Source organism: Dasypus novemcinctus, chromosome 5, assembly GCF_030445035.2.
Source record: "Dasypus novemcinctus isolate mDasNov1 chromosome 5, mDasNov1.1.hap2, whole genome shotgun sequence".
Lineage (NCBI taxonomy): Eukaryota > Metazoa > Chordata > Mammalia > Cingulata > Dasypodidae > Dasypus > Dasypus novemcinctus.
This window is the reverse complement of record NC_080677.1, coordinates 53,625,289-53,645,781: the sequence shown is the minus strand read 5'-3', so window position 1 is coordinate 53,645,781 and position 20,493 is coordinate 53,625,289. Positions and strand designations below refer to the sequence as shown.

The 20,493-nt window shown below is 39.3% G+C and overlaps 2 protein-coding genes across 7 annotated transcripts in view; one reads left to right on the top strand and one right to left on the bottom strand.

Moving 5' to 3' along the window:
- Positions 1 to 11,237, bottom strand: part of COL28A1 (collagen type XXVIII alpha 1 chain) — a 233,162-nt gene extending 221,925 nt beyond the window's left edge. Inside the window, exon 1 of one of the 2 annotated variants that reach the window (XM_071215161.1) lies at positions 10,660 to 11,237. The gene's annotated coding sequence lies outside the window, so the exon portion shown is untranslated. The remainder of the gene's footprint in view (positions 1 to 10,659) is intronic. The other variant, XM_071215162.1, reaches the window with a different exon arrangement.
- Positions 10,586 to 20,493, top strand: part of MIOS (meiosis regulator for oocyte development) — a 39,836-nt gene continuing 29,928 nt past the window's right edge. The window contains exons 1-4 of one of the 5 annotated variants that reach the window (XM_071215163.1): positions 10,620 to 10,678; positions 11,824 to 11,910; positions 15,201 to 16,542; positions 16,865 to 16,963. In XM_071215163.1, coding sequence (XP_071071264.1) covers positions 15,249 to 16,542; positions 16,865 to 16,963 — 1,393 coding nt within the window. In that variant the 5' untranslated portion in view covers positions 10,620 to 10,678; positions 11,824 to 11,910; positions 15,201 to 15,248. Of the gene's footprint in view, positions 10,842 to 11,823; positions 11,911 to 15,200; positions 16,543 to 16,864; positions 16,964 to 20,493 lie in introns of all 5 variants that reach the window. The other 4 variants (XM_004469970.4, XR_011648813.1, XM_071215165.1 and 1 more) reach the window with 4 other exon arrangements.

Below are 20,493 nucleotides of genomic sequence, written 5' to 3'. Positions count from 1 at the left end.
CCAGAGAAGTAACTCTGAATGTCCCCCAAGACTTGAAGGCTTGGGCACTTCAATTCAGAAAGCAGCCAAACATTCTCTGAGATTTAGCTCAGGAGTTTCTGTTTGGAAAACAGTGCATTCAGTCACAGGCCCTGAAATGTCGGGGTGCTGAGAACCAGAGCAGTAAACTCTGAATGGCCTCCATTCCTTGGGCCCTTCCATTCAGAGGGCAGCCAAATATTCCCTGAGATTTATCTCAGGTGCTTTGATTTAAGGTAACTGTTCAGAATATCTCCCACCAATCAGTCTTGGGCACTTTGGCCTGAACTTTGGAGTTTTCAGGCATTCCCCAAAACCTAAGTCAGCCACAGGAAGACCCATGGACAGTGCTCTGGATTAAATTCTCAAAATGCTGAGAGCAGAGTATCAGCTCCAAATTATGTGGAGTGATGAATGTTTTACTCAGACTTGGACTCTGGGATGCCAGATCAGTCGACTAAAAAGTGTTTCTTCATTCTTTCTAGAATAATGGGCACAACCTCTAGCATACCAGCAAACGTCCCATAGGACTGTCTTCTCAAGAATCAGGAAAATTTGCCTACTACTAGTCCATGTGGACACTGTATAGCCAAGAGCAGCCTCTGTATAGAAGTCTGAATTCCAGTTAAACCAGTGTAAGAAAAGAGGACAGATAGATCTGAGGCCCAGAAACCTCATGTCATGTCTCTTTAAAGAAATGAGGAAATAAACCTCAAACTTTGAATAACTCCCTTTTGGAAACAGCCTTCTCAGTTTAAACTCATTTGTGTCTGTAAAAGGTGTGAATAGAAATCAAGATCCAGATCAGTTACTAAATCTTTTCTGGAAAATAAGAAATCTTATGTGCTATCAATTAAGATCAAAGAGTCCCTAGAAATGCTGAAGGTATAAAATTCTCTCTTCTGTTTCAATCTATGCTTAACTTTGTGTTTGACTTTGAAATCTGCCTTTAACTTTGTCAGTTTGCTTGTGCCCAGGAAATCAGATTTGGGGTTCACCTGTTACAAGTTGCATAATGGTAAAAGATAACCTAAAAATGAATCTTTAAATGTTAATACTGTCTTGCAAGTGGATTTAATGTATAAATCACAACTGGAATTCATTCAACTGCTGGAAAAGCAGAAAAACTTTGCAAAGTTGTTCCTAATAAAATTCTTGTGGCTTACTTAATAAGGGTACCCAATTCAACTTAAAGTAAAAACTTACTAGAAACTATAACTAAGAATTAAGATCATTTATAGATATCTTTATATTATAAAACAGTAGAAGATAATAACTGAAATAATGTTACACATTGTATTGAAAGTGTTTAAAAAGTGTTAAAAATGGAGAGCTAGACTTCAGCATTGTCAAACTCTCTTGCACATTCAAACCAGGCCTTCACTACACTACAGGTTGCCTCTCCATTTGAGTTTTTGGCTAGGTTGGTCACTTACCCCTAAAACAATAAATGTATCTACTACATCACTGATTGTGCTCCTGAAGTTGATGGAGACTACATTGCAGTTTCAAACTCCTGCAGAAGCTAACAATGGCTCAATATAACCAAATGTACAATGGATATCATCTCCAGACTGGCACTGTTTCATAGTGCCAAAGGGCACTATGCACCAGGCTGGTGGAATACTGGAAACTACCTTCCTAGCTTCTCTGTAGGGTCAATGGTGTTGCAGCTTGCTGGCTATGTGAAGGACATAACAAGTGGAGCAATGATCACCAAAGTACTGTGAATAGAACTTAAATACAATTGGCTTTATGGCCTGCTCCCATGGAGAGATACTGTGTAAGATATTACAAACCTGGAACTTAAATCTATTAATTGCAGCTCAAAGAGAAACTTAGGCATTGGGTAATGCATTAATTAGTATTAAGTACTGTACCTATATTTCTCCTATTCTAGATATATCTCTGACGATTATGGTGATATCTTTTCTATTTTATATCATATGCAGAGAAATACTAAACATGTTAAAAGTCCTGGTAAAATTCATTTTCTAAGTAGTTAATGAACGTACCTATAAGATAAAGGAATGGCCACCTTGCCTGAGAGCAGTGGGGGCCACAGCCCTTTTAATTTAAAAAGCTACCAAGTTAACTTGAGGGTGACCTTTCCATCTTTATCCCATACCAGGTGGAAGATACGCTTAGCCCATGTCTCCCCCTAGCCCTTATTCCAGAACCTGACCCACTCATACCCTGGGGAGGATTGGCAGATCCACATGCCATCCTACCAGGACTAAGCATTTTCCCACCAGAAGGGAAACAGTAAACAAGGTGGCTAGGACCCACTTCAACTTAGGCCCTTTGAGATGGTCCATAGACAACCTTTCCTCACCCAGGACCTGCAAACCAAGTTCTGATCAAAACTTGGCAAGAACACAAGTCTTGCTCTCAATTAGAGCCAAAATGGAAGGAACTTTACACTGTAGTTCTGATCACTCCCACAACTATTAAAGTTAAAGGAATTTCCAGCTTGGTGCACTAATCCCGAATGAAGTCAGCTGCCCAAGAAAGTACCAGCTCACAAGAAGTACCTGACAGGACACACAAATGCCAGTCATTGGATGGCCTGAAATACCTCTTCAAGAGACAAAGCTAAGCAGTGTCATTGTCAAAGTCAGCTGTTCCTTCTAACTCTAGCCTAAATGTCTATTGCTAGGGGGAAGGCAAACCAGATACCCCTTTTAAAAATTTTGTCTGTTATCATCTTCTGTAACTTAACTAAAAAGGACAATGCCTTTTCCCATTCCTCTCTCCTACCATAAGAGCTAGGATTAGCAATTTATACCTAACCCCATTGCCCATTGCAATCTTTCCCTGGAATTAACCAACAGCATAAAATAAATAAAGGAAGAATACTGTTTCCCACCAACTTCAGGAAAATGCAGCCTTTGCATGCACCTGGTCTTGTCTACTTTTGTGCTCCAGTATCCTCTTAGTGGGACCATATATTCTCAAAATTCTAATCAAGTTTATTTCTTCCAGAATCAACATCTTGTTGGTCATATGAGAACTTCATCCAGCTTTGCACATCTTCCGCCAACTGAGATAGACTAGCAGGAGGGTTTTACCCTTGTCAGGTATGGCCTACTGCCCCTAACCAGCAGGAAGTAGATACAGAAGAATGATCATCGTCCTTCAGCACCATTTTAAGAATAAAGGTATAAATTCTCTGAGGGGAATGAAGCCGACTAGTAAGATAAGGAATCAATAGATAGATCTGGAAACTGGCAAGAAGTCCACATGGACATCAATAACCCCAAGATGGATGCTGAAAGATATCCCCCACCCACCCACCCCCAGGATTCCACAATTCAGAAAAAGATTTCCTCCGGAAGCCAGGAGAAGTCCTGGATATTCCCCCAAGGACTTTATCATTGGGCCCTCATAGGGGATTGACAGGTAGGATAATCAATCAAAACAGCAAACAGCTGTAACTCCTCCCCTGCCATTAGCAAAGGGATGGAATAATTAGCAATTCAAAAAGCAGGTGCAGGGCCTGAATACTCTTGCCTTCGGACCCTGAATCTGGCCACATTCTCCCCCAACATGCATCAACACACAAGTAAAACCAGGGCATTTGTAATTTAAAATGGGAAATCGTAGTCTGTAAATCTGCCTGCTTTATCACTTTTCAGGCCTTCCTCTCTACCTGGGCCCCATGATCTGTTATTTTCCCCCATTTCTTTTCCCTCCCTACCTTAGTAAATTACTGGCCTAACTCACCCAACGTGCTCTTGAAATTCATTTCTGCAGCATACTCAAGAACCTAGATAAAATCAGTAACAACTAGTTGAAATTACACTCACTTAAGTTATATTTCTCCAAACTCTTAAATGGTATTGAAAATTGAATCCCTCTTCCCAAGTTTAAAATAGCAGAATCTTTTAAATGTTTTACAAAAGAAGAGAAAATATACTCAACAGTGCAACATTTATAAAACTAGTATAAGTGTTACAAAAGGCTAAAGCTTTAGAATTAAATTTGTTTAATCACAATTCCTGTTTTTATTCTAATTGCGATTCTCTTTTTGCTCCAGATTTCTTACATCTTCTTTTTCTTCCTGGGGTAACAATTATACTTAGCTAAGAAAATCAGAGTTAGCTTCTCAAATACACTGCTAATGGTCAAAGATTTAGAAGACAAGAAACAAATCTCTTATTCGTTTAAATGCTTCATACTACACACTGTTCATTACATCAGAAAAAGCCCAAATTATTGACTCAGGCCAATGAGATATGCTTTGATTTTTTTTTTTAAGATTTATTTTTTATTTATTTCTCTCCTCTTCGTCCCCCTCCCTCAGCTGTATGCTCTCTGTGTCCATTCGCTGTGTGTTCTTCTGTGTCCACTTGCATTCTTGTGAACAGCACCAGGAATCTCTGTCTCTTTTTGTTGCATCACCTTGCTGCATCAGCTGTGTGTGTGTGCGGTGCCTCTCTTGGGCAGGCTGCGCTTTTTTTTGCATGGGGTGACTCTCCTGGCGGGGCACACTCCTTGCACATGGGGCTCCCCTACACGGGGGACACCCCTGCGTGGCACAGCACTCCTTGCATGCATCAGCACTGCACATGGGCCAGCTCCACACAGGTCAGGAGGCCCAGGGTTTCAACCCTGGACTATGGCGCTATGACTATGATTTAACTGCTTGACATTAATTTTGATGGCTGTTTCAGTTCCAAAGAGATGATGAGCTAAGTTACCCTGCAGTGAGCAAAAAAGGAAATGTTAGCATCACACATGTTGCAGTTATCATCCTAAAACTGCCTAGATAATAAAGCACCTTATATGTTGGTTGAACTTTATTATTTCTGACTTAAGTCTGTAGGATTATGATGTGTCTATTACTATGGAATTTAGTATCCTAATCTCTCCAATTCTGTTCTTTAAAATAACATTCATTGTTATTGATCTTTTGCTCATTACACAAATTTTACATCTTTATTTTAGAAAATACAGAAAAGTATATGAAGAAAATAATGTTCACTTTTAAACTTACCACACAGAAATATCAACTGTTAAACTTTTGGTGTAAGTTCCTCTAGTCTTTAAAAAATAAAGTTATATTCATTATGTTTATTCCATTTAGTACTATTTTATTTTTGTAACAATAAACCATGAGAGCATTTCCTTTCTCTTTAAATATGTTTCTAGAAAAGTATCCAGGAAACTAATTTGGCCCACCACCCATTTCTGAAAATAAAGTTTTTTGGAACACTGTCATGCCTACTTCTTTATGTGTGGCCTATAGCTGCTTTTGTGCTACAATGACAGTGGTGAGTAATTGTGATAGAGGAGGTATAGCCTGAAAAACTGAAAATTTTCACTCTCTGATCTCTTTTTTTTATATTTATTTTATTATTTCTCCCTACCCCCCACCCCCATTGTTTACACTTGCTAAGTCTGTTCATCTTTTTTGTATCTTTAGGAGGCACTGGGAACTGAACCTGGGACCTATGATGTGGGAAGGAGGTGCTTAATTGCTTGAGGCACCACCATTCCCTGCTTTGCTGTGTCTCTCATTATGTTTTTCTTCTTGTGTCTCTTGTCATGTCTCTTGTTGTGTCAGCTTGCCACTCCTGCCTGTCGTACCAGCTCACTGTCTTTTTTAGGAGGTACTAGGAGCCAAACCGCAGACCTTCCTAGTGGTAGGTGGGAGCTCAATCATTTGAGCCACATCTGCTTCCCAACTCTCTGATCTTTTATAGGAAGTTTTCCAACTCTGTTTTAAAAGATTATTTGTAATGGCTGCATAAAATTAGGTTAAATATCTGTTCCATTTGCTAGTGCATGATCCAATGGTTAAAATTACAGGCTCTAGAGCCAGATTACCAGGAATCATATCCCAGCTCCAACACACACAAAAAAGGTGTGATCTTGGACAATTTATTTAACCTCTCTGTGCCTCAGTTTTTCAACTGTAAAATGGGGAAATGATAGTTAGTAGTATCTTCTTCATAAAGTTGTGATGAAGATGTGGTAGACTACGTGATGTACTTCCCAGATTCGCCTGTAGGAATGAAAGACTTATTCCTTCCATTTCTGGAAGTGCTGCCAGCAGATAGCCCTCAGTTGTCAGTGTTCTTTGGGGAATACCTTAACTGAGAAAATTGCCTCACTCAAAGTCACACCTTCTTCAAGGGCACATCCACATCAATGAGGTAATAAATTCCATGGCACATCCACATCAATGAGGTAATAAAGGCCTGGGTCTCTTGCCCCAACTCAGGACAACACTGAAGGTGAATCCAGCTCCAGAGCTTCTGATGGGTTGGCTAAGACCTTTCCTAGAATTGCATCACAGCTCAACTTCTCCCTGTGCTCAATCCTGCTTCCTCTCCCTCCTTCCACAAAGTGTCGATCCCAAGCACACTCCCTGATAAACACTCTACATCCCAATTGCCATCTTTGAGTCTAGTTCCCAGGAAACCCAACCTGAGAAAGACTGTTAAATAAGTTTATATTATAGTTCTCTGGTACATAGTAGATGCTATATAATTGTCTGTTAAACAAATAAACAAAAATAATTCAGTGGGAGAAAATAGAATGGAAACACAAATTCAAGAAGAAAAATTAGAAGAATAATGTAAACTTTCTGATAATAAAAGAATAGCTCATTCAAATTTTTAAATGGATAGTGGAAGTCACTCCCTATGGTATTTAAATTCCTTCTTACACATTTAAAGTGTGATGCAACTATTGATTTACAAATTTAAATAGCAACAATTTAGTATGTAAACTTATGAATAATGTTAGATATAATCTTAAAAATGTAAGAAAAAATGCATTGATTTACAAAATTTATTTGGGGCTACACTAGAAAAATTTGTAAAGACCACTCTTTTAAGACCACTCAGATCTTCTCATCCTCAAGCTTTTTAAAAAGATTACTGCCTTAGCTTGCCAGGGCTACTATTACAAATAAGTCAGTAGGCTGGCTTAAACAATAAGTATGTATATTATCCCACAGTTTTGCAGGCTAGGAGTCCAAAATGAAGGTGTCAGCAAGACCGTGCTTTCACCCCAAGGTCTATAGTGTCCTGGGGCTGGCTTGTTACAATCACTAGATTTCCTTGACTTGCATCTCTTTCTCCTGTCATATGGTGATCTCTGTCTTTTTGTGTCTGCCTTCTGGTCTCCACTGACTTCTGGCTTCTTCCTTTGGATTTCTCTGATGGACTGCATCTGAATTTCCTCTCTTTATAAGGCCTCCAATAATATAGAGTAGGACCTACCCTGATTCAATGTGGCCACAACTTAACTGATAATAACATTTTTGAAAGTTCTCATTTACAAATGGGTTGACAACAAAGGAACACGGATTAAGATTAAGAATATATCTTTTGCTGGAGTTCACAATTCTATGTACCACAACTACCAAAGTCAGTTACATGTTTACAGGGTTTTGATTTTAGTTTGATGCCTACTCAGTCCTCACCTAAGAATAAAACTTACTCTCAGGTATAGACTGATTTTTTCTAGGTGGAAGTAATGATAGTTGGAATTAACCAGTCATAGACTTCACAGAATATTCCAGCAGTAAATGAATTGCTGTGGTTCTTCGACTCCTTCTTCAAAATCCTTTACAGGTTTAAAACAAAAACAAAATCCCCTACTCCTTAACATAAATAAAGGATCTTAAGAAGAATAACATCATGTTAGGAACTCAAAAGTTTTCATTAAAAAAGACAACACTAAGACTTAACTACAGCCACTCTGACATCCATTACATAATAGGTGTTGGATAAAGGCAACCAGTATAACAGAACTGTCTGTTAAGTTGTTTTCCAACAAATACAATATATTCTCACTCAGTAAATGGTTTTTATCACTGGTCCATGGTCTGTTTTGTTTTGCCATTTTCCAGGCTACATGAAGGGAGAAGAGGAAGCAGATGACAAGCAGCTTCCTTTTTAAAGGATATGATCTAGGAGTTCTACCCACAACTTATTGGTCACGATTTTTTTTTACATGGCCATGCCTAGCCAAACGGGAGGCCAAGGAATGTAGCCCCTATCTGGATCACCAAGTGATCCTGCTAGAACTTGGAGGTGGAGATACGTTCTATTACTAAAAGGAAAAAGAAAAGAATGGAACCTGGGAATATGGAGCATATATTCGAGAAGGAGAAGACAGCTACAGGCAAAGAAAGAGATGAATATGTATGTGAGGTTGTGATAAATGTTTTGAAAAAAATTAAGCCAGAGAAACAGAGGAGTTAATTTTTACATAGTCAGTGACAACTAAACCAAATCCAATGAAGTGAGAGTATGCAGATTTCTAGTGAAAGGCATTCCAGCCAGAAAGAGCAGCCAGTGCAGCAGCCCTGAAGCAAGAGCACACCTGCCATGTTCAAGAAATAACAAAGTCATAGGGAGAGAAGGAGATTGATGGTATGGAACTAAGTGAAGAAAATATTTCGAGAGAAGTGGTCAAGAGTTTCAAAACCTGCAAGGGTGAAGCCTTGGCCAATGGAATTGGCAGCATAGAAGTTATTGGTGACCTTGCCAAGAGCAGTTTTGTGGAGCAATGGATATGAAAGCTTGGGTGAAATGAGTTTAGGAGAGATAGGAAATAGGATTAAAGAGAACAAGTCTGGTCCTTTGAGGAGAAAAATGGGAGTGACTTGAACATGTTTATATATATATATATTTTTAAAGATTTATTTATTTATTTAATTCCCCCCCCTCTCCTGGTTGTCTGTTCTTGGTATCTATTTGCTGCGTCTTGTTTCTTTGTCCGCTTCTGTTGTCGTCAGCGGCACGGGAAGTGTGGGCGGCACCATTCCTGGGCAGGCTGCTCTTTCTTTTCACGCTGGGCGGCTTTCCTCACGGGCGCACTCCTTGCGCGTGGGGCTCCCCCACGCGGGGGACACCCTTGCGTGGCACGGCACTCCTTGCGCGCATCAGCACTGCGCATGGCCTGCTCCACACGGGTCAAGGAGGCCCGGGGTTTGAACCGCGGACCTCCCATGTGGTAGACGGACGCCCTAACCACTGGGCCAAAGTCCGTTTCCCCATGTTTATATTTTGAAGGGAAATAACTAGTAAAAATGGAGAGACTGAAGACACATAGAAGAGGAGAAAATTGACGGCAAAAGGTCCCAGCAGAGGGGAAACATATGCAGTACCTATTCTTCCTCTGTGTCAGCTAGAAAAAGGTAATATATTGGAGGAAGGAAAGAGAAAACAGGAGGAGAATATGGAAATGCCTGCCTAATACTCTTAATTTTATTTCTGAAGTGATCTGAGTTTCAGGGGGAAAAGTTTTGCTCAGGCATGTATAGTATGAGTGAGTAAGGCAGAGTCTTGTATTGATCTGAGATTTTGGTGGTGGTTTGGGGCCAGAGCCAAAACCATTGAGAAAATTGGCAAGAAAGTGTTTGAAATGGCAAACCCTGTGGGTATTTCCCCTCAATACAGTACTTTCTTCAGCCTCCACTCCTCCAATGGCAGGATAGAAAAGGAGCTTCAGATACTCAGGGAATACTCTCCCCTAATTCATCTTCTCAGCAACACTATCTGCCTTGAAGTTCATCAGGACTGTTTACATTAGTCATCAAAAGAAGCCCAAGAGCACCCACTTTTAAGGATGAACCGATAAGCAGATTGCAGACATCTAAAAAAAGCCTGCATCAGTTTTGTAGCCCTTAAGGAAGCACCAGTATCTCAGTTAACCAGAACCTGGGCATGATCCTAGACTCCTTTTTCTCCCTCAGTCATCAAACTCTCGTTGATTCTGCTTTCTAAATATTTCCTATGCCACCCAATTCTCTTCATCCTGACTAGTACCGGCCACCCTCATCTCTCATTCACATTATCCTATTCTTCTCCATCCACCCCAGCCAAACTGATTATGCCATACTTGTTTAGTTTAAAACCTTCAATAATGCCAGTATATCGCCCTTGGAAAAAGTCCAGTCAAACGCCCTAAAGTCCATTCGAACACCTAAACCAAATGCCTTCTAGATGCAGCATCTTAATTCCCCCCCTCTTCACTTTCTCTGCTCCCTCTAACCTCTCTAACCTCCAAACATTCTCTCATGCTTCCCAACTGCTATACTTTCCAGGCTCTGCACTTGTTCTTCCTCCTGCTAGGAAATTCTCTCCAACCCCCTCTGCCCTCCCGCTTTTCCCGATTGATCCCATATTCATCCCTTCTGTCTCAGCCTAGCTGTGCCCTAAAGCTTTCCTAACCATCCAACACAGGGGTCCTAACAAGGCATCGCTCAAATGATCAGTTTCCTGCCCGGACCACGCCTTTTTTGTTTTCTCTAGTATCCGCAGCAGTACAGCCTGGTACATAACAGATGCTCATGACATGCTTGTGGAATGAATAAATGAGTGTCCAAGTAATGAATCAAATATCTCGGACTTTCTACCACATCACCCACAATAAATTATTAATGAAAATTAGGTGAATTAACTGAAATGTATGAACATGCTTTGAAATCTATTAAGGGGCTCTGAGCAGTCCAAGTCCAAGACCCCCACCTCACGCCGACGGGACGGGAGAGGGGCGGGGCCTGAAGAGTGAGCGGGAGCGCGCGCTCAGAAGGCGGGGCCTCCCCGCAGTGGCCCCGCCCCGGGGCGGGGCGACTCCGGCCGAGGGAAGGGCGGGGCTCGCGCATCGGGAGCTCACCTTCGGTGGCCTAGGCACGGTAGGTGCGTCCCCGACGTGCGGCCCTGGGGTCGAGGACCCTGGCCCAGTCGCCCGGGTTACAGGCCGCGCCGCCGCCATCTTGCCCGCGTGCCGGCTCCTGCGACGGGAGGGGTGGCAACCAGGCCGGAAGTGGCTGTGCAGCGGCCGCGCTGCCACCTCAGGTCAGTGAGTGCGGCCCGGGCCGCGTCTCCACTCTTCCGGCGGGTGAGGCCCGGGGAGAAAGCTCGCGAGCGCTGGGGGCCCCGCGAGGGGTCTGGAGAAACCCAGTTGAACGGCCCTGGGCGCCGGGCGCTTGCGCTTTCCCGGAGCCGAGGCGCGGAGACTCGCGTTCCCCTGTGCGGGAGAGCCACGCTGGGCCTCGGCGGGAGCCCCGGGGCTGCGAGCGGCCGGAGGGCGCGCGGGACCCTCCTTGCCGGCGCCGGGGCCGCGCTTCACCTTCCGCCAGAACCGCGTCTCCGCCTTTGACGGGAGACTCAGCCAGGTGTCTGGAACGTGGGAGTCGCCTGCAGATTCTTGGTTTACCCGAATAGCAACAAGCCCTGCTCCAGTTGTGCAGTGTTAGATACTTCTTAAAGGGCCTGCCACCTGGACATTTAGTTCTGATCTCTTCAAATAAGAGTAATTAAGATTCCTTAAGAGGATGAATAAAGCCACTCACTTATGTCATGGGCATTGCTAAATTTCCTAACAAATGATTGCACTTGCAGGCGTTTTGTATAAATATATTTTAAGAGAAAGTTGTTTTTATATAGTACATCTACTTGAAGATGGTAACGATGAGAATTTGAAATTGCAACCGTTGTAATATGCCCTGGTAAGAAAGTTGGAAGACAAAATAGGATGTGAAAGGGTGATTGATTAACTTACACACTTAGTGTTATAGATCTTCATAGCCGCTTGGGGCTGAGTGCTTGGGTACTTTCCAAGACTTGGTAACCAAAAAAAAAAAAAAAAAAAAAACTGTAAAAATTCTCATTAATGTTTGTATTGATTACATACTGAAAGAATAATACTTTTGATATATTGGGTTAAATAAAATATGTTTTTAAATGAATTTTATTTATTTTTGCTTTTTTAAAGTGGGTATTGGAAAATTTTAAATTATATGACTCACACCATATTTTTGTTGCATACATGTTATAGATGTTCTGGTGAAGACCACAGAATCAACATGACTTTCCTTTGCTTAGAAACTATTGAGGGGAAGTGAGCACTTGTTAAACTTGGAAGGTGAGGATCTAAATATAAGCCTTGATTTGGGGTTCATTGGATTTGTCCTATATGACATTGCAGTGACGGATACAGGCCTTTGTATATTTTGTCATAACTTACAAAATTGTGTGGGATACAGTATAAACTATAATGTAAACTGATTAGTAGCAATGCTCCAATATGTATTCATCAATTGTAACAAATGTACCACACTAATGAAGGATGTTGTTAATGTGGGAAAGTGTGGAAGGGGGATGGGGTGGGGCATATGGGAATCCCTTATATTTTGTATGTAACATTTATGTAATATAAAGCTTCTTTAAAAAAATTAATAAAGTCCTGATTATTGTAAATTCTACCTCCTCGACCCCCAATTTTTCAATATCTTCAACATTTGAAAACAATAACTTATTTGGTAACATCTGTGTGATGTGAGGAACTCATTTCATTTGATTGTCACCATTCTGACATGGATGGAAGAAAAGTTCTGTTTTATGGTCTTGAAGTTTAAAGTTCCCTAGTTGTCAGTGTACATGAGTGAAGAGCCATCCATACTGTGTACTGGATCATGAAGAAATACATTTCTTGAGAGAATGGTTATAGACTCACCTCTTTACATGGTGCTAGCTTTATGGTGTGCAGCCTGAACAGTCCCATAGGGTCTCACGCTTTGAAGGGCACCGTGCTTGATTTAATGCTCTGCTGTTAGCATCTTGAAATTCTTGATCTAACAAGGGAGCCCTGCATTTTCATTTTTAGTGGGTCCTGCACATTATATAGTTGATCCTATCTCTATGCAATAGTATGAATGGGAGTCAGGATATCTTGGACAAGAACCAAAATATCTGGGTTTCACTTTACTCCTACATGAAATAAAGATGTGCCAATCTCTAACTTTAGTTCTGTGATTCTGTGTAAGTTACTATGATCAAATTTTGTACATGATAATATAAATATTTTAAGTGTTTAATATCAGAAATTCTGGTGATTCTCCATTGAGAATCATGTAGGGTCAAATAATTTTAAAAATTACAGTAACACTTTCTATTTGTGTTTTGTAAGGAAGATTTTTCCATATAGCATCAGGTTTTTATATCATGTTTTTTAAAACATTATTTTAAATTAGAGAAATTATAGGTTTAACAAAAAATCATGTAGAGAACACAGACTTCCCATTTAACCCCCCTCACAAACACTTTTCTCTATTAATACTTTGCGGTGGTGTGGTACCTTTGTTATAATTGATGAAAAATAGTATTATAATTATAATCTTTAGTCCATAATTCACATGAGGGTTCATTGTGTTGTTGAGTTTTATGGATGTTCTATCCATTATTGAAAGTGGTGTTTTGACGTCTCCTGCTATTAATGTAGAACCATCTATTTCTCCTTCCAAATCTGTCACTATTTGTTTCATAGACATTTTGGAGCTCTTTAAGTGTATATTTTGTTTATAATTGTTATCTCTTTTTCTTGGATTGACCCCCTTTTCAGTAAATAGTATTTTCCTTTGTCCGTTTTTTACTTACTCAATTTTATCTGATATTAGTATAGCTACTCCAGCTCTCTTTTGCTTACTATTTGCATTGAATGTTTTTTTCTGTCCCTTAACTTTCAAACTAATTGTGTCTTTGAATTTGAGTTGAGTCTCTTGTAAACAGCATATAGATTGGGTGTGCCTTTTTAAACCCGTTCTGCCAATTTCTTCATTTTAACCGGAGAGCTTAATCCATTTATATTTAAATTAACTACTGATAATGCAGAACTTTCTTCTGCACATTTGCTATTCTTTTTTTTGGGCATATGATTGTTCATAGTATTCTCTTATAACCCTTTTTAAAAAATTTCTCTCTCCCCTTCCCTGCTCCCGCAGTTGTCTGCTCTGTGTTTCTATTCCCTGTGTGTTCTTCTGTGTCCGCTTGTATTCTCATCAGCACCAGTAATCTGTGTCTCATTTTCTTGCGTCATCTTGCTACGTCAGCTCTCCGTGTGTGTGTGGCACCACTCCTGGGCAGGCTGCACATTTCTCGTGCTGGACAGCTCTTACGGGGCACATTCCTTGCACATGGGGCTCCCCTACGCAGGGGACACCCCTGTATGGCACAGCACTCCTTGCCTGCATCAGCACTGTGCGTGGGCCAGCTCACCACATGGGTCTGGAGGCCCTGGGTTTGAACCTTGGACCTCCCATGCAGTAGGCAGATGCCCTATTCGTTGGGCCAAATCCTCTTCCCCATTTGTTCTTTATAATTCTTAGACCTTTGCATCCTTCAATTCTTCTGTTAATACCTGCTTTTATTTTTATTTTTTTTTTTAATTTTTTGTAGTATACCATTTTGAGTCCCTTCTCATTTCCTTCTTTATATTTCTTTCATATATTTCAGTTTGGTTACTGTGGGGCTTAAATTTAATATCCTAAATTTTTACAATATCTTTGATTTGATAACCAGTTTAACTTCAGTATATATACAAACACCATTCTTAAACCCCTCCATCCCCCCACCTTTTTGTTGTATTTGTTGCAGATTATATCTTTATACGTTATATATCTATGTCCAAAACCATAAATTTATAATTACTTTTATCCAATTGCATTTTAGAACCCGTAAAGTAAAAAGTGGACTTACGTACCAAAAAATAGAACTCAGGTTTGCTCAATACATTCCATTGTTTATTCTGCCAGGTAGGTCTTTTTCTTATCAAAAAGTTGAAGAAAAGACCTATTATTAGTGGCATTGTACTTTAAAATTGCATTATTCATTATTGTAGCTGCATGTGTCTATTTATATTAAAGTTAAATAAAATTTAAAATGTGTCCTAGTTACATTTCTAGTGCTCAGTAGTATCCTCATGGCTAGTGGCTACCATATTGGACAGCACTGATATAGAACATTTCTATCCCTGCAGACAGTGCTATTCTAAACTATTGCTTAGGATCATGAGTCATAACATTTTAAAGTTTTACCCCTTTCAAAGAGATGATACTTATTAATTTGCTCACCACACTGATGTTATCTTAACCTTTCAGGTTAAATGGAAGGTACCAGTTACATGCAATTAAGATAAGTGATCAAAGGAATTGAAGCCAAGATAAGATTCTCAGATTCCTACGAATACATCTTGCTGGAGAAAGTGGTTGTTGATTTTTCTTTGTTTTTGTTCAAGAAATACTGTCTTGTCAATTCATAGTAGATTGATAGAAGAAGTATATTGAAAAACAGGGTACCTGTTTAGAGACTTACCTGGCTTTCTGAGTCATTTATTCAACTTAAGAATTATATTTAATAAAACTTTTCATTTTTTTACAGATTTTCAGTGAATGGAATTGACTGTATTCATTGAGATCGTCAATAAACATGAGTGGTACCAAACCTGATATTTTGTGGGCACCACACCAGGTTGATAGATTTGTTGTATGTGACTCAGAACTGAGCCTTTATCATGTGGAATCTACTGTGAATTCGGAACTCAAAGCTGGATCTTTACGTTTATCTGAAGACTCTGCAGCTACATTACTATCAATAAATTCAGATACACCCTATATGAAATGTGTTGCCTGGTATCTCAATTATGACCCTGAATGTCTTCTGGCAGTCGGACAAGCAAATGGTCGAGTAGTCCTTACAAGTCTTGGTCAAGATCATAACTCAAAATTCAAAGATTTGATAGGAAAAGAATTTGTGCCAAAGCATGCACGACAATGCAATACCCTTGCATGGAATCCACTGGATAATAACTGGCTTGCTGCTGGTCTAGATAAACATAGAGCTGATTTTTCAGTGCTAATATGGGATATCTGTAGCAAATATACTCCTGATATAGTTCCCATGGAGAAAGTGAGACTTTCAGCAGGTGAAACTGAAACAACATTGTTAGTAACAAAACCACTTTATGAATTAGGACAAAATGATGCCTGTCTCTCTCTCTGTTGGCTTCCACGAGACCAGAAACTTCTCCTTGCTGGTATGCATCGTAACCTAGCCATATTTGATCTTCGGAATACAAGCCAAAAGATGTTTGTAAATACAAAAGCTGTTCAGGGGGTCACGGTAGACCCATACTTCCATGATCGTGTTGCTTCCTTCTATGAAGGTCAGGTTGCAATATGGGATCTTAGAAAATTTGAAAAGCCAGTTTTAACTTTGACTGAGCAACCAAAACCCTTAACAAAAGTAGCATGGTGTCCAACTAGAACTGGTCTCCTTGCCACTTTAACAAGAGATAGTAATATTATTAGATTGTATGATATGCAGCATACACCCACTCCCATTGGAGATGAAACTGAACCCACAATAATTGAAAGAAGTGTGCAGCCTTGTGACAATTACATTGCATCCTTTGCTTGGCACCCATCAAGTCAAAATCGAATGATAGTTGTAACTCCCAACCGAACCATGTCTGACTTCACGGTTTTTGAAAGGATATCGCTTGCCTGGAGTCCAATTACATCTTTAATGTGGGCTTGTGGTCGTCATCTCTACGAATGTGCAGAAGAAGAAAATGACAATTCTTTAGAAAAAGATATAGCAACAAAGATGCGGCTTCGGGCTTTATCAAGGTATGGACTTGATACCGAGCAGGTTTGGAGAAACCACATTTTAGCAGGAAATGAAGATCCACAGCTCAAGTCACTCTGGTATACTCTGCATTATATCCTTTGTATTGTCAATTTGATGAGATCAGGTAAAAATAGTTTTAATGTTTGTTAAAAGGTTAGTCTGTAAATATGCTGAATGTTTTATATGCAAATACAAGTTGCCTTTACTAAAATTACAGTGTAAAAGTGTTATAAAATTCTTGAACTTGAAATACTGCTTTGCAGATTGTGTAGGAGGTAGAAAAGTATATCTCTTCAATAGACTAGAACCATCTTCTCTGATGCTTATTATGAATTGGCTCCAAATGAAAACGAATTTAGCTTTGAAATATTTTATTATGCATCATCTCTAGTATTTCCTATGCATTTAAATACTTATGAAGCAACATACAGAAGATATGGATCAGAAATCTCCAGGCAACAAAGGATCATTGGTTTATGCAGGAATTAAATCAATTGTAAAATCATCTTTGGGTAAGAAAACTCCATTTTATTTTCTGCATTATGGTTTTAAGCTTTGTATTCTTAATTTTCCCTCCTCATCTGGCAGAAGTTATCTAATTATTTCAGGATAGCGTGCATAAGTATTCTTTTTCTTTTTCCTTTTTCTAGTTAGATATTTTAGTGAATTGTTGGATTAAATGCTTATTTGTAATTATATCCAAAATCCTTCTGGAGGGAGTGTTGGTTCTTTGAAATGATACTGATTTTCTCAATTTATTCAATCATTTATTTAATACTATTCTTTTGAAGACCCATTTTCAGAAGCATTACTTTAGGTGGTTTATAGAATGCTGACAGGATATTAATCACAATATTTTGCTTTTTAAAAACTAAAAAGTTGTCTAATTGACAACTTTTTATGTTGCTGCCTGTTTAGTTTGCCAAAGGGGTGCTGATAAAAAGTACCAGAAATGTGTTGGCTTTTATAAAGGGTATTTGTTTGGGGTAAAAGCGTACAGTTCCAAGGCCTTGAAAAGTCCAAACCAAGGTACCATCAGATATAATTTCTTACCAAAGTCAGCTATTGGTGATCTGGGCATGTTGCCATGTGGTGAAGCAAGATGGCCACTGATCTTTGCCCAGGTATCAGCCTTCCCCTCCTGGCTCACCCTTTCCTCTTGAGTTTCTCCATGGGCCCAGTCTCTTGGGGCTTTGTGCTTAAGCAATCCTGTAGCCTTGCTCTCCTGGCATAGGGCTTGTTTGTTTCCATGCCTCCTATATTAGTCTTGGCTGGTCTGTTTTTTCCCAAGTTCAGCTGTACGCTATCAGGCAAGGCAAATGGCTTATCTCTCCCTGGGGCCTCAGCTGTTTGAGCCTCTCCTTTCTTTCACATAGCAAGATCAAAAATGGCAGAGCTCTCTCTCCCTGTGTCTGTCTGAGTCTTTGTATTTCTGTTTGTATCAGAACAAGCAGTAGGGTAGAGACTCATCCTGAACCTCACTGAAATAGCCCAATCAAAAGCTCTGAAATGAACTTATTGTATAATCTAATCAAAGGCCCCTCAGCTAAGTTTGATGCAATCAAAGGGTACTACACCCAGAGGAATAAATTCATTTATAAACATACTGCTTCTCTTTTGGGGATTCATAAAATAATTTCAAACTGCCACATTTTTTAAACACTTTCATTTAGCCATCTAATGACAAGGACTATGGCTATGACTCAAAGTACGACCTTACCTGAAGGAGCCATACTTGAAATATTCCTTTATGTATTAATTAATGTAAGATTAAAATTGACAAACTAAGAATAAAATAAAGTTGAAAAAAGAGCCAAACTTATTTTTTTCATTGGCTGCTTTAAACAGTTGTTCTTATTCATTTTACTGAAATTGAATTTTGGGTTATAAGTATCTCTCTAACCTAAGATTCAGATTTTAGCTTTTCATAGCAATCATATTTGGATCTAAGTTAAGCCGTTAGAAAAGTAGTTTACATTACCTAGTCTAAGAACAGTAGTAGAAGTAATAAATCCAACTTGGTTTTTTATAGCACTTTCATCAGTACTCACAGATTAATATGCTCATTTTTTAAAAATGAATGGGTTAAGCATTTAAACTTAATTATTGTGGTTTTTCTTTTTAAAGATGTTCAAATTATTTTGGTTCACATTGTTGAGAGCTAAAATAGACCAATTATCTATTTAATTTTAGTGTTCTTCCATTGGCCTTTCACCACAAATGTTGCCTGTACTTTAAGTAATAAAATAAATTAGTTTAATTAGAAACTTTCAGGCTGTTGTTTTTATTAACTTAGATAAAAGGGTAAACATAGTGTATTACCCCATAAATGAACCCGAGGACCGTGTTTCATGATTTTAGAACCACTATGCAAAGAATTAAACATTGTCTATAGTATTTAAAGTATTTTAGCAGTAGATCAGGCCACATTGTACTCTTAATTATTCTGAGGTTGATTATTGTTTTTATTGTATTTTGATATATTTTGAGGAAAAGTAACAAACTACCTTTGAGCAAAAGCATAGGAGAAAAATGAAATATCTTAAAGTTTATGGTGCAACAGGAACAAAACTTTGAATATCTCACCTCTGAGTCAAGAGTAGTCTTTTGACTCAGACTTGAAAACTCTCTCTAGGATCAACCAATAGGACAGGAGACAGGGATGTCTTACGTCTCAGACTGAAGAGAGACCACTGTTGGAAAGAAGTCCTCATTTCCTCATTGCTAGATTTTCAGCCTTTTGTTAAGTTTGGTTTGGAAAGTTTTCTTTCTACTACCCAAATATAGAAAGTAGAAAAAGTGCTGTCAAAAATGGCACTCCTAGGTTTCAACCTTTTATTTTTTCTGGCAATACCTCTTTCTCTCATTCTATGTCTAATAATTCAACACATAGTGAGTCAACACATTGAGACCTCTTATCCATGGTAATCTAATGCACAAGTTGATTAGCATACACAGCTAAACATTAACATTAGTGAGAAATAATTAATACATTTTGAGTGCTTATTATGAATTAGTCATGATGTCAGTTGCATTTCCCATGTTTGTTTATTACACCTGCAGTATAAGGTAAATAAATATTACATGCTTGGAATGTGCCAGTAATTTCCCTAGGAACTGGAGACCTAACTATGAATAAGCTAGACAAATGTGTTCTCTCACAGAGCTTGAAAAAGAATGATACCATTCCAGCTTTGGGGGAGTTTACATTTTAGTTCAGAATACGGACAAATAAAGAGGCAGTCACAATGTGAAGCAGAACAAAACATTGTACATAGGAAGGATTCCCATTCTAGTTTTAGTGATTAGAGGTTTCCTTGAGGAGGTAAAGGCAAAGGCAAGGTCCAAACAGGGAGCAGCATATGTGATGAGCCCAGAGGAGAAAGAGCAAAGTATGGCTTAGAGTACAGTGTGAAAAAGGAAGTGAAGTAAAATGGAGGCTAGAAAGGTAAGCAATTGGCTAATTCAGGAAGGGCTTAAAAATCATGTTAAAAATTTAGGGGGAGGTGGAGTTGGCTCAGGTGATTGGGCCCCTGTCTGCCATATGGGAGGTCCTGTGTTCAATTCCTGGGGCCTCCTGGTGAAGGCAAGCTGGCCCGCACCATCATGGAATGCTGAGAGCAGACAGCGCAAACAAGAGTGGGGGAGAATAAATAAATGAAGCAAAATAAATCTTTAAAAAAAATTTTTAGGGAGTTTATCATCCTGCAACAAGGGGAAACTAAGGAAGGATATTAAAGGGTAGTGACAGACATAGATTTGTATTTTAGAACTCTTACTCTTGTGTGTGGAATGAATTGGAGGAATGAAGATTGATAGCAGGGATATCAGCTGGAAGTATACAGTAATCAAGGAAGAAATAATGTTGGCCTTACCAAGGTTAGTGGCAGAGGAGCTAGAGAAACATGGATAATTTAGAGAGTGGGACAAAATGTAATGATAAATGGAAGAAGGAGATGTAGGAGAAGGAAAAGATTACACACATGTATTTGGGAAACTGGGTTAATGTTGTTACCATTTACTTAGAAATATCATAAGAATG